We start from the raw sequence: 15352 nt of genomic DNA, 5'->3' as shown, positions 1-15352 counted from the left end.
CTGTGCAATCTGGTTTCCAAGCCGGTCACGGGTGCACCTCATCGCAGTGCCATCCGTTTTGTCACTAAAGCACCTTATACCACCCACCATTGCGACTTGTATGCTCTAGTCGGCTGGCCCTCGCTACATATTCGTCGCCAGACCCACTGGCTCCAGGTCATCTACAAGTCCATGCTAGGTAAAGCTCCGCCTTATCTCAGTTCACTGGTCACGATGGCAACACCCATCTGTAGCACGCGCTCCAGCAGGTGTATCTCACTGATCATCCCTAAAGCCAACACCTCATTTGGCCGCCTTTCGTTCCAGTACTCTGCTGCCTGTGACTGGAACGAATTGCAAAAATCGCTGAAGTTGGAGACTTTTATCTCCCTCACCAACTGTACATGACCATCTGATAATTTATCACTCCAGTGTCGCCTCCCTCCTCATGCCTTTTGCACACATTGTATATAGACTCCCCTTTTTTTCTACTATGTTATTGACTTGTTAATTGTTTACTCCATGTGTAACTCTGTGTTGTCTGTTCACACTGCTATGCTTTATCTTGGCCAGGTCGCAGTTGCAAATGAGAACTTGTTCTCAACTAGCCTACCTGGTTAAATAAAGGTGAAATTTAAAATAAAATAAAAATTATATGGCTTTAGTTGTGTCTTGATCATGTGAATAGTTTTCTCCTATATGTCTGTCTTTATGTGACAACATATTTTCTGTATTAAAATGTGATTTCCACAATCAATAATCATAAACAGTACTTCACTATAAATATGTTTGACGATGTGGTTTGAAGTACTTTACCATTATCTTGCACAAACAGTAAGACAACTATAGACAGAAACCAATGCAGTCATGTTTTATTAAATAAAGGCTCTGAATAAAATAGTAATAAAATCTGGCATTTGGCTAATTCTTCTTCCCAAAAGCTTCTCTGAATGGTTTGGAGACGGCTCTGGAGATAGCTCGTAACACCCTGACTATGAGAGGGCGTTTACGGGACTGGGACTCCTGGGGAGCAGGGGCCAGTGTGGTTGTCAGGTCCTCCTTGGGTGGGGAAGTGGATGGAACCTCACACTCAGCATCTGTGATAAGAATATTTCATAATCAGAAAATGAACGTGTGTATCTGTCCGCCTGTATCTGTAGTCACCGTTTTAACAAGCTGGCCATAGGGTGATACATCAATATGACATTATCGATGCTTATCACTTACCCTGTGAAATAGGAGTCTCTCTGAGACGTTTGGTAGGCAGAGAATCCTGTTCAGGATGGCTCTTCGGTTCCCCTTTTGTCTTGAACAGCTGTTGACAAAACACATCAGGACAACTGAGCCTGTGTAAAATATATGGCACCCTATTGGCTACGTAAGGCACTACTTTTGACCAGGGCCCATAGAGCTCTGGTCAAAAGTAGTACACTATATAGGGAATAGGGTGCAATTTGGGACATATCCATTGACTCTATCCCATGTGTATTAGGATTGTATTACAGCGGCCTCACTCAACCTCCTAAAGACAATGACAACAGCATTGTTCTAATGCAGAGACAATAGGGGTTTAGTGAATCTGTAGGGTACATTTCAGCCCTGCCTTACAGAGGTAATCTAAAGACACTGAGCCCTCTACCTTAATCCTGATCTTTGGAATCTTGACAATTTTGGGTAGGAAATGCCACTTCCTGTTCTTCTTAGTCTCTTCCCACCTGGCAGAGGGAAGGTGGGCCATGCCGTCAGCCTTTACATTAGCCGGGCTAAGGCCCCTGGCAGGGAATTCCTCAGTCAAATTAAGGTCAGCCACAACACCATGAGTGATGTCACTTGCGGCATTGCTGGTGTCTAAGTAAGAAGAGCCAGCTGGTGTGACCGACCTGGGTACAATAACTGGGAGAAGAGGACGCAACAATGGAAATCAGTCACTGTGTCCCAAAAGCCATTCTCTTCCCCTATTCCCATAGGGTCTGGCTCTGGTCAAAAGTAGTGCACTAAATATGGAAGAAGGTGCCATTTTGGACGCAAACAGCAAAGTTCACATCATAAAACGCAATCTAGTGAGCATCATGTTACAATGAAGTCCTATGCAGATGAAGAGGTACTTTCACTTACCATCCTCCATTGCAGACTTGGACAGATCAGTCAGGCTGTCCATCACCATGTCTGTCATCAACTTGATGACCTGATCCAAAACCCTGTCAGCGGTGGGTGGCATAGGCCTACCCAAACACTGTCCCAGGAGTCTGCTAACAGAAGTCTGGGCAAAGCTGTAAATGAGCTCTGACGCATCGTCCTTTGACAGCTTCCTCAGTGCTGGCTTTGGCAGCGCTGGTTGAGAGAGGCTTCTGTGGCCAGTCGTGGATTGAAGCTGGCGGCTTATGGTTATCTCCTGAATGAGACCATGGACCTTTGCGATCAGGTTGCCAGACGCATCTTGAAGGGCTTCAATTGACAGGAGCCTATGCAGATTTTCTTCTGCTGAAGTCATCTCTGGGTCGTCTGTCTTCAATGTGTCCATTATAGTTTTCACTATGATACTGGTGTCAGATATGTTTATTTCTTGTTGATTCACAAGCGCTGACTGTGAACCTGTCTTGTCCATTGCGTTAGAGGTATGGCATTCTGTCCTTGTGATCTCATTGGCAGCACTCATGTCAGGCAACAGGTCAAGGCTCTCCAGTAGAGAGTCTAACATGTTAGTGGCTATCAGACACTCCTCACTTGCATTCTGACCAACAGATGAACTCTCAGAGTTGGCCAATCTGCACTTGATCACATTTAGGATCAAGCTGAGCGTCTTCTTTGCAGTTTTGCTAAAGCCTTCTTGGCTGACTGCCACTGTTCCGTCTTGTAGAGCCACAAGAGGTTCACAACTTGCACTCAATACACTACCATGGAGAGGAGAGGTTCTCTTCAAACTGGTGTCGCTCACAACTGACATACTCAGAGTGACATCCTCACTGCATGTGTCAATTACATGGTGGTCTGTGGAGGAGCCACTCGAAGACACAAGGGCTTTAGACCTTTTAGTCAAACTGACTTTTGAAAATGGCTTCTCACTTCTCACAGACGGAGGGCGGCTCCTGTCCTTAACAAGAGCAGTGTCAGGGGACTTTGAGCATCTGAGTGTCTCCACAGGGGTGGAGTCCAGCACATCTTTGGCTGTGGTGACTGACACGGTTGGAAAAGACAAAAAGACATTCAGTCTATCCTTTACTCTGTGGTACATGGTTTGAGCAGCATCCAATAAGGTGTCAAAGACAACTCTGGGATTGAGCTGGGACTGCAGCCTTTTCTCCCTAGTGGGAAGGAGTCTGCGTCCTCCACTGTGTACTGGGATAGACTTTCAAGGTCTTGCATGATCATATTCACTATATCTTCAGTTGTAGAAACCACATGGTGTGAGAAGATGCTGCTAGGCATGCTCTGTGGCAAAGAACAGTTGGCTTCGCTAGCAGCTCTGAGAATGGCTTCACGCACAATCTGTTTGGCCGTAGCTCGGAACTCAGCACTGTGAAAGCTCTGGATGGAAATGTTAGAGTTTCTGCTGGCTACACTACGAGATCGCGTGAGCGTGGCAATCTTGGCTGACGTCACATCACTCGAAATGGTGAGGCTCTCCAAATTCGAAATTATAGAGTCCAACTTCTGGTTGAAGTCGAAGGATGCATTTGACATGCTCTCGCATTTGACTTCCTTTGAAGTCTCCACCCTCAGCACCGAGATCACCTGTTTGATGACCCCTTTAGTGCAGGTGTCGAGGGTGAGCTGGTGGGCTGAGGACATTGAAGAGGTATTACTGTCTGTCTTCTGTACAGGAGATACCTCCACAGTGGTCTCAGTTACAAGTAGTCCAGTGTCATAGAACTCAATTTGCACAGGAGTATTTTTTCCCTCAGTGAGAAGGTGAGAGGTGAAAAGCTTCCTCAGTTTGTCCAGGGTTTTGGTATAAATCTTCTGGGAACCTGAACTCACTTCCATCCAGAACATTTTGCGACCTGATTTCGTACGCATGGAGGTCTTATAGACCTCAGATACCTCATGCAGGTCGGAAATAATTCCACCAAATAGATCAGAGGATGCATCCTCAATATTCTCTGCGGAAACGCAGACAGACAGAACTTCCAACGGTTTCCCACAAGTGTCGGTTTTATCCAGCACCCCAGTATATGTCACAGCTGCATCCTGAATGACCTGAGTGATGCATTGCTCAGCTTTGACGATATACCCCTCCACTGGTTGACCATGGAGGATGTCAACTTTATCAACAGGGAGCACATTCTGAATATTCACATTCTCCTCTGATGGGCGTGGGCTGTTGAAGATAATGCTCTCAGTGACCATGTTAGAGGAGGCGAGAGATGAGTCGAGAAGCAGAGACCTGTATATTGTGGAGGTGGACATCTCTGGGTGTTTAATCATAGCAGCCTCCTCCAAAATGGCCGACGGGCCCTGGAGGATGTCAGAAATATCCATGTCCTCAATGCTCTCTACCAGAGACGATAGTAGGTCTCTGGCTGACAGGTTTGTAGGTATCTGGTTCTCAAGCTCCATTTTGATTGCTTGACAGACAGTTGCTGCAGCAACAGCAGAGCTACAACACAACTGCTTCAAGCTGGAGTCAGAAATAGATGATGACAGATCTGTCATGGACATGGTGGAGAGTTGACTCTCAGAGACAAAGGGTCTGAGTTTGACAGACACCTGTCTGACCAAGTCCCCAGCAAGAGCTCTCATATCTATTGCTCCACTAGCTGAGTTGTAGGAGCAGGCACTCTGTGGCTTTGACGGGTTCATGCTATCCAAAAATCCTGTTATCCCCAAAACCTCAAGTACAAGATCCACAACATCAGATGACACTTCTGTCATTCTGTTATGGGACAGAAATTGACTTGGATGAACGGTGCCTGAATTCAGAGTCCAGTCGCAAACAGAGTTGTCGGACTGACTCTGGACTAGTGGAACTAGACAGGTTTCATTTGGACCTTGGCCAAAGAGTTCTGCCATTTTGAGCAGAACTGATCTTAAGACCTTTGACTTGGAAATGTTCAGCAGTGGGTCGTTGTTGGACAGTCTGGTGGACGGTCTGCTCGCCGATCTCTGAACAACTAGGCTTTGTATTTCTGCCGAAATGGCAGTGAGAAAATAGGTCAAGGGGCTGGTCGCTCGTCCCTTGTTTCCTCCGTTGGCTTTAGCCTTAAAGATGCTATCTATGATGATGACTATAACCTGTCCAGCCAGGGGACCCAATATGGCCTCAAGCTCCCTCTCTAACTCAAGGGGAGACTTGTGGCTGTGCGCAATATGCTCTATGGCATGGGAATACATCTTAGTAGACACCATGCTTAGCATTTCTTGGGCAAACTGCTGACTTGCTGAGATACTACCAGACAGCGGACCTAGAGTTCCCTGACTGAAACTTCGCATTAGCTCAGCCAATCTGGAGTTGAGAAGGTTCATTACCAACTCTACAATACCCATCATAAACCTGGTGTCCGTTGGTATTTTGACAGGTCTGTATTTCTCCCGTCTACTCCAACTGGACGACAGTACGATGTGACTCTGCGACTGGCCTCTCTGGACCATGTTGAAGACAGAATCCTCAGAGATTCCAAACACAGAACTCAGTGGTGCCGAGTGGGGTCTGTGTCTCATCTCTCTATCACCACCCTCAGGTGAGGAGACATATCGCTCTTCGTCATCACTCAGCAAAGAGGTCATGGAACTGCAGAATGCACAACAGAAATGAATAGTACATGATAACAAAATACAAAATATAATCCAAGAATTTGGAAGTACCTAAGTAGTATTTCTCTCTAGGTGGATCTGGAATGGATATTTGTACTTATAACAAGGGACATGGGAATAATGTTTTTAGAAAGACTTACAAGAAGAGGAGGGGAAAGGGGTAAGTACCTATGAGAGGAGGGGATAGGGGTAGTACCTGTGAGAGGAGGGAATAGGGGTAAGTACCTGTGAGAGGAGGGGGTAGGTACCTGTGAGAGGAGGGGATAGGGGTAGGTACCTGTGGGGATAGGGGTAGGTACCTGTGAGTGGAGGGGAAAGGCGTGGGAGTTTGTGTGCTGCAAGTAGTTCTTGAACTGGTGCGTCTACTGGGTCCACCACGAAAGCTGAATCTGACGCTGCGGCCAAGAGAGATCACTTCTCTAGCCTCATTACTTCCTGATCCAGAAGAGCTTGACGAATCAGAGTGCCTGATCTGCATGGTGAGGTCAAGGGCAGGAACGACCACAGTGGATGTAGACTCCATCACCCAATTTGTAATATCCATGCACCTAGCACTAAACTCATCTCTGCTCATCTGAAATGGTAAAAGACCATACAGAGTTAGTTTGTTAACGGAGCTGCACTGCTGCACCATGTGTTTACTCAAGCTAGTCAATTAAAGCAGTGGTTCAGGATGTTCCACAATGCTGGAAAGGGGGGCCTGAGTAAAAAAAGTTTGGGAACCTCTGAATTAAAGGTCCTGCACGATTTCCACCAATAAGAGTTTGGAATGTTTGGTCCATCTTACCAACATGAACTACTTTAGAAGTGACTATAACTCACCCCGGCACGCATATTCTCACTCAGCAGATTCCAATGGCTGAAAAGTAAATAAAAAAAGGTACACAAATAAACCACATGATATTACCTCTATTCTCTTAGATTACGTTATGGATGGACCTCTACGGAAGTAGGCCACATCCAAACATCCCTGATTGGTCAATTGAGTCCCTTGTATTTCCTGAGACACCTCACCTCCTTCTCAAAACCCATTGGATGAGAAAGCCCTCCCTTTTGTGTCATGCAGGTGAAAGAGGACCCAAAAGCGACTTAACAGAAACAGAGTTTATTTAAGTCCAAACAGGGAATAACAGAAATCCTCTAGTCTGTAGAGGTGAATAACTGGAGAAGCGGCCACAGACTGCAGGTCGCTTCGGGTAGGCGCAGGCCGTAGTAGACAGAGACACCTGCTCACACGCAGCATCTGATGAAGGCAAAAAACACGACAGGACAGGGCGATACACAATCACAGCAAAAACACGACAGGACAGGGCGAAACGCAATCACAGCATGGTGAATACTAAACAAGGAACCGACGGGACAGGAACGGAACACAAAGGAATAAATAGGGACTCTAATCAGGGGAAAGGATCGGGAACAGGTGTGGGAAGACTAAATGATGATTAGGGGAATAGGAACAGCTGGGAGCAGGAACGGAACGATAGAGAGAAGAGAGAGCGAGAGAGTGAGAGGGGGAGGGGGAGAGAGAGGGATAGAAAGAGGGAAAGAACCCAATAAGACCAGCAGAGGGAAACGAACAGAATGGGGAGCACAGGGACAAGACATGATAATAAATGACAAACATGACAGTACCCCCCACTCACCGAGCGCCTCCTGGCGCACTCGAGGAGGAATCCTGGCGGCAACGGAGGAAATCATCGATGAGTGAACGGTCCAGCACGTCCCGAGACGGAACCCAACTCCTCTCCTCAGGACCGTAACCCTCCCAATCCACTAAGTATTGGTGACCCCGTCCCCGAGAACGCATGTCCATGATCTTATGTACCTTGTAAATAGGTGCGCTCTCGACAAGGACGGGAGGGGGGAGGGAAGACGAACGGGGTGCGAAGAAAGGGCTTAACACAGGAGACATGGAAGACAGGATGGACGCGACAAAGATGTCGCGGAAGAAGCAGTCGCACAGCGACAGGATTGACGACCTGGGAGACACGGAACGGACCAATGAACCGCGGAGTCAACTTACGAGAAGCTGTCGTAAGAGGAAGGTTGCGAGTGGAAAGCCACACTCTCTGGCCGCAACAATACCTTGGACTCTTAATCCTGCGTTTATTGGCGGCTCTCACCGTCTGTGCCCTGTAACGGCAAAGTGCAGACCTCACCCTCCTCCAGGTGCGCTCACAACGTTGGACAAACGCTTGAGCGGAGGGAACGCTGGACTCGGCAAGCTGGGATGAGAACAGAGGAGGCTGGTAACCCAGACTACTCTGAAACTGAGATAACCCGGTAGCAGACGAAGGAAGCGAATTGTGAGCGTATTCTGCCCAGGGGAGCTGTTCTGCCCAAGACGCAGGGTTTCTGAAAGAAAGGCTGCGTAGTATGCGACCAATCGTCTGATTGGCCCTCTCTGCTTGACCGTTAGACTGGGGATGAAACCCGGAAGAGAGACTGACGGACGCACCAATCAAACGACAGAACTCCCTCCAAAACTGTGACGTGAATTGCGGGCCTCTGTCTGAAACGGCGTCTAACGGGAGGCCATGAATTCTGAATACATTCTCAATAATGATTTGTGCCGTCTCCTTAGCGGAAGGAAGTTTAGCGAGGGGAATGAAATGTGCCGCCTTAGAGAACCTATCGACAACCGTCAGAATCACAGTCTTCCCCGCAGACAAAGGCAGACCGGTAATGAAGTCTAAGGCAATGTGAGACCATGGTCGAGAAGGAATGGGGAGCGGTCTGAGACGACCGGCAGGAGGAGAGTTACCCGACTTAGTCTGCGCGCAGTCCGAACAAGCAGCCACGAAACGGCGCGTGTCACGCTCCTGAGTCGGCCACCAAAAGCGCTGGCGAATAGACGCAAGAGTGCCTCGAACACCGGGATGACCAGCTAACTTGGCAGAGTGAGCCCACTGAAGAACAGCCAGACGAGTGGAAACAGGAACGAAAAGGAGGTTACTAGGACAAGCGCGCGCGACGCAGTGTGCGTGAGTGCTTGCTTAACCTGTCTTTCAATTCCCCAGACTGTTAACCCGACAACACGCCCATAAGGAAGAATCCCCTCGGGATCAGTAGAAGCCACAGAAGAACTAAACAGACGGGATAAGGCATCAGGCTTGGTGTTCTTGCTACCCGGACGGTAAGAAATCACAAACTCGAAACGAGCGAAAAACAACGCCCAACGAGCTTGACGGGCATTAAGTCGTTTGGCAGAACGGATGTACTCAAGGTTCTTATGGTCTGTCCAAACGACAAAAGGAACGGTCGCCCCCTCCAACCACTGTCGCCATTCGCCTAGGGCTAAGCGGATGGCGAGCAGTTCACGGTTACCCACATCATAGTTGCGCTCAGATGGCGACAGGCGATGAGAAAAATAAGCGCAAGGATGAACCTTATCGTCAGACTGGAAGCGCTGGGATAGAATGGCTCCCACGCCTACCTCTGAAGCGTCAACCTCGACAATGAATTGTCTAGTGACGTCAGGAGTAACGAGGATAGGAGCGGACGTAAAACGTTCTTTTAGAAGATCAAAAGCTCCCTGGGCGGAACCGGACCACTTAAAACACGTCTTGACAGAAGTAAGAGCTGTGAGAGGGGCAGCAACTTGACCGAAATTACGAATGAAACGCCGATAGAAATTAGCGAAACCTAAAAAGCGCTGCAACTCGACACGTGACCTTGGAACGGGCCAATCACTGACAGCTTGGACCTTAGCGGAATCCATCTGAATGCCTTCAGCGGAAATAACGGAACCGAGAAAAGTAACGGAGGAGACATGAAAAGAGCACTTCTCAGCCTTTACGTAGAGACAATTCTCTAAAAGGCGCTGTAGAACACGTCGAACGTGCTGAACATGAATCTCGAGTGACGGAGAAAAAATCAGGATATCGTCAAGATAGACAAAAACAAAAATGTTCAGCATGTCTCTCAGAACATCATTAACTAATGCCTGAAAAACAGCTGGCGCATTGGCGAGACCGAACGGCAGAACCCGGTACTCAAAATGCCCTAACGGAGTGTTAAACGCCGTTTTCCACTCGTCCCCCTCTCTGATGCGCACGAGATGGTAAGCGTTACGAAGGTCCAACTTAGTAAAGCACCTGGCTCCCTGCAGAATCTCGAAGGCTGATGACATAAGGGGAAGCGGATAACGATTCTTAACCGTTATGTCATTCAGCCCTCGATAATCCACGCAGGGGCGCAGAGTACCGTCCTTCTTCTTAACAAAAAGAACCCCGCCCCGGCCGGAGAAGAAGAAGGCACTATGGTACCGGCGTCAAGAGACACAGACAAATAATCCTCGAGAGCCTTACGTTCGGGAGCCGACAGAGAGTATAGTCTACCTCGAGGAGGAGTGGTCCCCGGAAGGAGATCAATACTACAATCATACGACCGGTGAGGAGGAAGGGAGTTGGCTCGGGACCGACTGAAGACCGTGCGCAGATCATGATATTCCTCCGGCACTCCTGTCAAATCGCCAGGTTCCTCCTGAGAAGTAGGGACAGAAGAAACGGGAGGGATGGCAGACATTAAACACTTCACATGACAAGAAACGTTCCAGGATAGGATAGAATTACTAGACCAATTAATAGAAGGATTATGACATACTAGCCAGGGATGACCCAAAACAACAGGTGTAAACGGTGAACGGAAAATCAAAAAAGAAATAGTCTCACTGTGGTTACCAGATACTGTGAGGGTTAAAGGTAGTGTCTCAAATCTGATACTGGGAAGATGACTACCATCTAAGGCGAACATGGGCGTAGGCTTCTCTAACTCTCTGAAAGGAATGTCATGTTTCCGAACCCATGCTTCGTCCATGAAACAACCCTCAGCCCCAGAGTCTATCAAGGCACTACATGTAGCACCCGAACCGGTCCAGCGTAGGTGGACCGACAAAGTAGTACAGGACTTTGATGGAGAGACTTGAGTAGTTGCGCTCACCTGTAGCCCTCCGCTTACAGATGAGCTCTGGCTTTTACTGGACATGAATTAACAAAATGTCCAGCAACTCCGCAATAGAGGCACAGGCGGTTGGTGATCCTCCGTTCCCTCTCCTTATTCGAGATGCGAATCCCTCCCAGCTGCATGGGCTCAGTCTCAAAGCCAGAGGAGGGAGATGGTTGCGATGCGGAGCAGGGAAACACCGTTGATGCGAGCTCTCTTCCACGAGCCCGGTGACGAAGATCTACCCGTCGTTCTATGCGGATGGCGAGAGCAATCAAAGAGTCCACATCTGAAGGAACCTCCCGGGAGAGAATCTCATCCTTAACCACTGCGTGGAGTCCCTCCAGAAAACGAGCGAGCAGCGCCGGCTCGTTCCACTCACTAGAGGCAGCAAGAGTGCGAAACTCAATAGAATAATCCGTTATGGACCGTTCACCTTGGCATAAGGAAGCCAGGGCCCTAGAAGCCTCCCCACCAAAAACTGAACGGTCAAAAACCCGAATCATCTCCTCTTTAAAGTTCTGGAATTTGTTAGAGCAATCAGCCCTTGCCTCCCAGATAGCTGTGCCCCATTCTCGAGCCCGGCCAGTAAGGAGTGAAATGACGTAAGCAACCCGAGCTCTCTCTCTAGAGTATGTGTTGGGTTGGAGAGAGAACACAATCTCACACTGCGTGAGAAAGGAGCGGCACTCAGTGGGCTGCCCGGAGTAGCAAGGTGGGTTATTAACCCTAGGTTCTGGAGGCTCGGCAGGCCAGGAAGTAACAGGTGGCACGAGACGTAGACTCTGGAACTGTCCAGAGAGGTCGGAAACCTGAGCGGCCAGGTTCTCCACGGCATGGCGAGCAGCAGACAATTCCTGCTCGTGTCTGCCGAGCATGGCTCCTTGGATCTCGACGGCAGTGTAACGAGCGTCTGAAGTCGCTGGGTCCATTCCTTGGTCGGTTCCTTCTGTCATGCAGGTGAAAGAGGACCCAAAAGCGACTTAACAGAAACAGAGTTTATTTAAGTCCAAACAGGGAATAACAGAAATCCTCTAGTCTGTAGAGGTGAATAACTGGAGAAGCGGCCACAGACTGCAGGTCGCTTCGGGTAGGCGCAGGCCGTAGTAGACAGAGACACCTGCTCACACGCAGCATCTGATGAAGGCAAAAAACACGACAGGACAGGGCGATACACAATCACAGCAAAAACACGACAGGACAGGGCGAAACGCAATCACAGCATGGTGAATACTAAACAAGGAACCGACGGGACAGGAACGGAACACAAAGGAATAAATAGGGACTCTAATCAGGGGAAAGGATCGGGAACAGGTGTGGGAAGACTAAATGATGATTAGGGGAATAGGAACAGCTGGGAGCAGGAACGGAACGATAGAGAGAAGAGAGAGCGAGAGAGTGAGAGGGGGAGGGGGAGAGAGAGGGATAGAAAGAGGGAAAGAACCCAATAAGACCAGCAGAGGGAAACGAACAGAATGGGGAGCACAGGGACAAGACATGATAATAAATGACAAACATGACATTTTGACCATCTCATCCAAAGGGTTTGAGAAGGAGGTGAGAAGAGAGGACGCGAGGAGAATGCAATTGAGATTGTCCCTATGGGTACGTCCCAAATGGCCCCTATTCCTTAAATACAGAACTATTGTTGACCAAGGCTCTAATAGGGAACATATCTAGGGGATGCATGGGGAACCAAAGAGCAACTAACCCATCCTTCATGTCCTGCACAAAGGTGTGTAGGTCTGGGTAGCTTCTCTTTCCCCTGCTGAGGGTGAGGCTGGTCTGGGAGGCTGCAGCCTTGCGGGTCATGGTAGTGAAGGTCACCACTGCAGCCTGATGGGGACGACAGAAAGCAGACTTAGGCTGGAATTCAATCAAATTCGCCATAGCACTGTTAACGCAATGTCTGTTTACGAACTACTGTCTGCGTGCACAAACAGACATGTACACACACACACACTGTTATCTGGAAGCATTTACCTTTGCCACTCGTTCAGTCTCCTGGGATTGAGATGGCCCGGCTGTTTCTACATCATCACTCTCCTGCATCACACTCTCTCCTTCGACCTCCAGTGTCAGAGTTGATGTGGATATCTTCAGATCAACCTGATTCAACTCACTCTCTCCTTTGGCCTCCTAGATTAGAAGACCTTTACTAGCTCAAGCTTGGACAATTAATTTGTCATTTTAATCTTCACTGCGTCATGAAAACGCAATGAGCGTTCAAGACAACCGAAAAAAAAAAAAAAAAACTCAAGACATGGAAAAATTGTTTTCAACAGTCATCCAGCTTGGATTTCCAAGTCAGAAGCAGCACGGCTTGGCGGGTCATGTTTCAGAGGACTCCTGACTCGACCTTTGAGAAGTCGCAGCGATGAAACTAGATCGTAACTACCAATTGGATATCACAAAAAAATGACAAAAACTCTGGCAACTCTTTAGAGCTCCAAATTTCCGACCTAAAGATCATGGAAGTCATGATTTGACCAAGATCACTTGCCTTGAAAGCACCATTAACCCAACATTGTCACATCATAATGCATCATATGCATAGAAATAGAATCACCAGAACATCATGTCAGGTGTACAGTTCAGTTTACCAGTCAAATTGCCGTGATCAGAGGCTCTATCCTTTCTAGTGATAGGTCAAGGGGCTGGTCGCTCGTCCCTTGTTTCCTCCGTTGGCTTTAGCCTTAAAGATGCTATATCTATGATGATGACTATAACCTGTCCAGCCAGGGGACCCAATATGGCCTATATAATGCACTTATTTTGGCCGGAGCCCTATAGAGTGCCACAGGAATGAGTCATAATCCCCATAAAACATAGTAGTCAAACAGGGAAATGGTTCCAATCGTTTTTACATCATACACTTTTCCCATAGTGGATTTTAGAAACACTTAAAATAAGGGCTGTGTTTCAGGTAGGCTTACCCTGGTGTGACATTTTGATAACTGTAAATCTCTCTAGGACAAGGACAAATGACTCTAACCACTAGGCTACCCTGCCGCCATAGACTTTGAGGTTTGATACTACAGAATGAATAGCACATCATTTCATTTATTTAACAATATTTAATCCACAGTAATTAATATAAATGGGGGTTTCAAAATAATTATAAACTGGGTGGAACGAGACCTGAATGCTGATTGGCTGAAAGCCGTGGTATATCAGACTGTATACCATGGGTATGACAAAACATGTATTTTTTAGTGCTCTAATTATGTTGGTAACCAGATTATAATAGCAATAAGGCACCTCAGGGATTCGTGATATATGGCCAATATACCATGGCTAAGGGCTGTGTCCTAGCACTTCGGGTTGTAAGAACAGCCCTTAGCCGTGGTATATTGACCATATACCACAACCGCCTGGGCCTTATTGCTTAAATAACATGCCTACCTTGAACTCTTTCTTCTCCACGTCCTTGCAAAATCAGCACATTTCCTTGCCAAAATGAACGCTCCTCCAGGACTAGCGAGAATCAGACTGAACTGCTCCCGCCGTTTCTCATCAGTTTCAACGTTTATCAGTGATGACGTAACAATGCTGTACAGATTTGACGCACTTCCAATCTCGTGCTGATGCAACGCCCTGTGCAGTTGAAAGCTCACGCATGGAAATCCTGCGAGTTGTACACAAATGTAGGCTACTATTGCCCTTAAAAATCAAATGTTGTGGACGCAATGCAAAATAAAATAAAATACATTACCCACACCGATAACCCAGAGTTCATCATTAAATAACATGTATTACTCATAAAATATACAGCAAACTTCAGATACTGAAAGAATTCATGGGAGTTTCGAATTCAGTCACCATTTCATATGTACATGCTAGTTTCATCCGTTTAAAAGAATGATAATGACACGAAAAACCTGTGAACCTGTGAATCTCTTGTTGCTGATTTGGTGAACATAGCAAATGTATTGCACATATTTCCAGTTAAAATTATTTTCAAAAAGAGACAAAAACGGGGATATGAACATTCAATCACATACAATGATTGAGAGGTTTCATTTTTTGAAGAAGTTATATATCACAAGAAAGAATACATTAATTAATCATTTACTTTCTAAAATACTTTCTAGAGGCCAAAGGACAGGTCGGTTTAATAACGCAAATGTAATATGTCCCTTCAAAAAGTCCTGTTGCTCACATACCAGCATCCTAAATGGCACTACTTTTGACCAGAACCCTATGGACCCTGTTCAACAGTAGTGTACTATTCAGTATAGGGTTCCTTTTGGGATGCATTAAATCTTTACAATTACTCATCAGAGCAAATGCTACCATTTTTTGATTCCCACAGAGCTTAAGACATTAATGATTTTATTAAAATGTTTGTTCATACAAAATGTATGATTTCCCCTCCTCCCACATGGATTACAGACAAGAGGCTAGGTGCGTTCTGACTGTCTTAGTGTGCCCAATTTCTACAGTCAAAACAGGTTTTGAAAATGCTTCTTCCACATCTTTTGGTCCCTGTCTGTTTTGCTCTCAGTGAAGTGCTACTATCCCCTTGGACTACAGGTTATTGCCGTCATTGTTATGCAGGTGAGTGAGGACCCAAAAGCGATATAACAGAAACAGAGTCTTTTAATGTCCAAACAGGGAAAACATAAATCCTCAATCATTACAGGGGAAGTCCAAACAGGGAAAACACAAATCCTCT

General features: G+C 47.0%; 1 protein-coding gene across 2 annotated transcripts; it reads right to left on the bottom strand.

The window, feature by feature from the left end:
* Positions 1–3058: 3058 nt before the first annotated feature.
* LOC124023921 lies at positions 3059–14944 on the bottom strand. 2 transcript variants are annotated; one of them, XM_046338087.1, is made up of 6 exons: positions 14080–14944; positions 12658–12813; positions 12386–12510; positions 6553–6589; positions 6030–6304; positions 3059–5707 (listed from the first exon to the last, which is right to left on the bottom strand). In XM_046338087.1, the coding sequence occupies exons 2-6, from the start codon at positions 12724–12726 to the stop codon at positions 3196–3198; spliced, it is 3018 nt and encodes a 1005-aa protein (XP_046194043.1). In that variant the 5' UTR covers positions 12727–12813; positions 14080–14944; the 3' UTR covers positions 3059–3195. The 2 variants fall into 2 exon arrangements, with proteins under 2 accessions (XP_046194043.1, XP_046194044.1); XM_046338088.1 differs by lacking the exon at positions 12658–12813.
* Between the last annotated feature and the right edge of the window lie 408 nt (positions 14945–15352).

The sequence above is a fragment of the Oncorhynchus gorbuscha genome, unplaced genomic scaffold (genome assembly GCF_021184085.1).
Source record: "Oncorhynchus gorbuscha isolate QuinsamMale2020 ecotype Even-year unplaced genomic scaffold, OgorEven_v1.0 Un_scaffold_1721, whole genome shotgun sequence".
Taxonomy (NCBI): domain Eukaryota; kingdom Metazoa; phylum Chordata; class Actinopteri; order Salmoniformes; family Salmonidae; genus Oncorhynchus; species Oncorhynchus gorbuscha.
This window is presented reverse-complemented; position numbering and strand designations above follow the sequence as displayed.

Bases quoted from the DNA above. Each gene is read 5' to 3' on its own strand.
- LOC124023921 (XM_046338087.1), bottom strand. From the start codon at position 12,726: ATGCAGGAGAGTGATGATGTAGAAACAGCCGGGCCATCTCAATCCCAG. The intron at 12,511-12,657 runs GTAAATGCTTCC...CGTCCCCATCAG, and splicing joins AGACTGAACGAGTGGCAAAG to GCTGCAGTGGTGACCTTCAC. The intron at 6,305-6,552 runs GTGAGTTATAGT...TTACCATTTCAG, and splicing joins GTGAGAATATGCGTGCCGGG to ATGAGCAGAGATGAGTTTAG.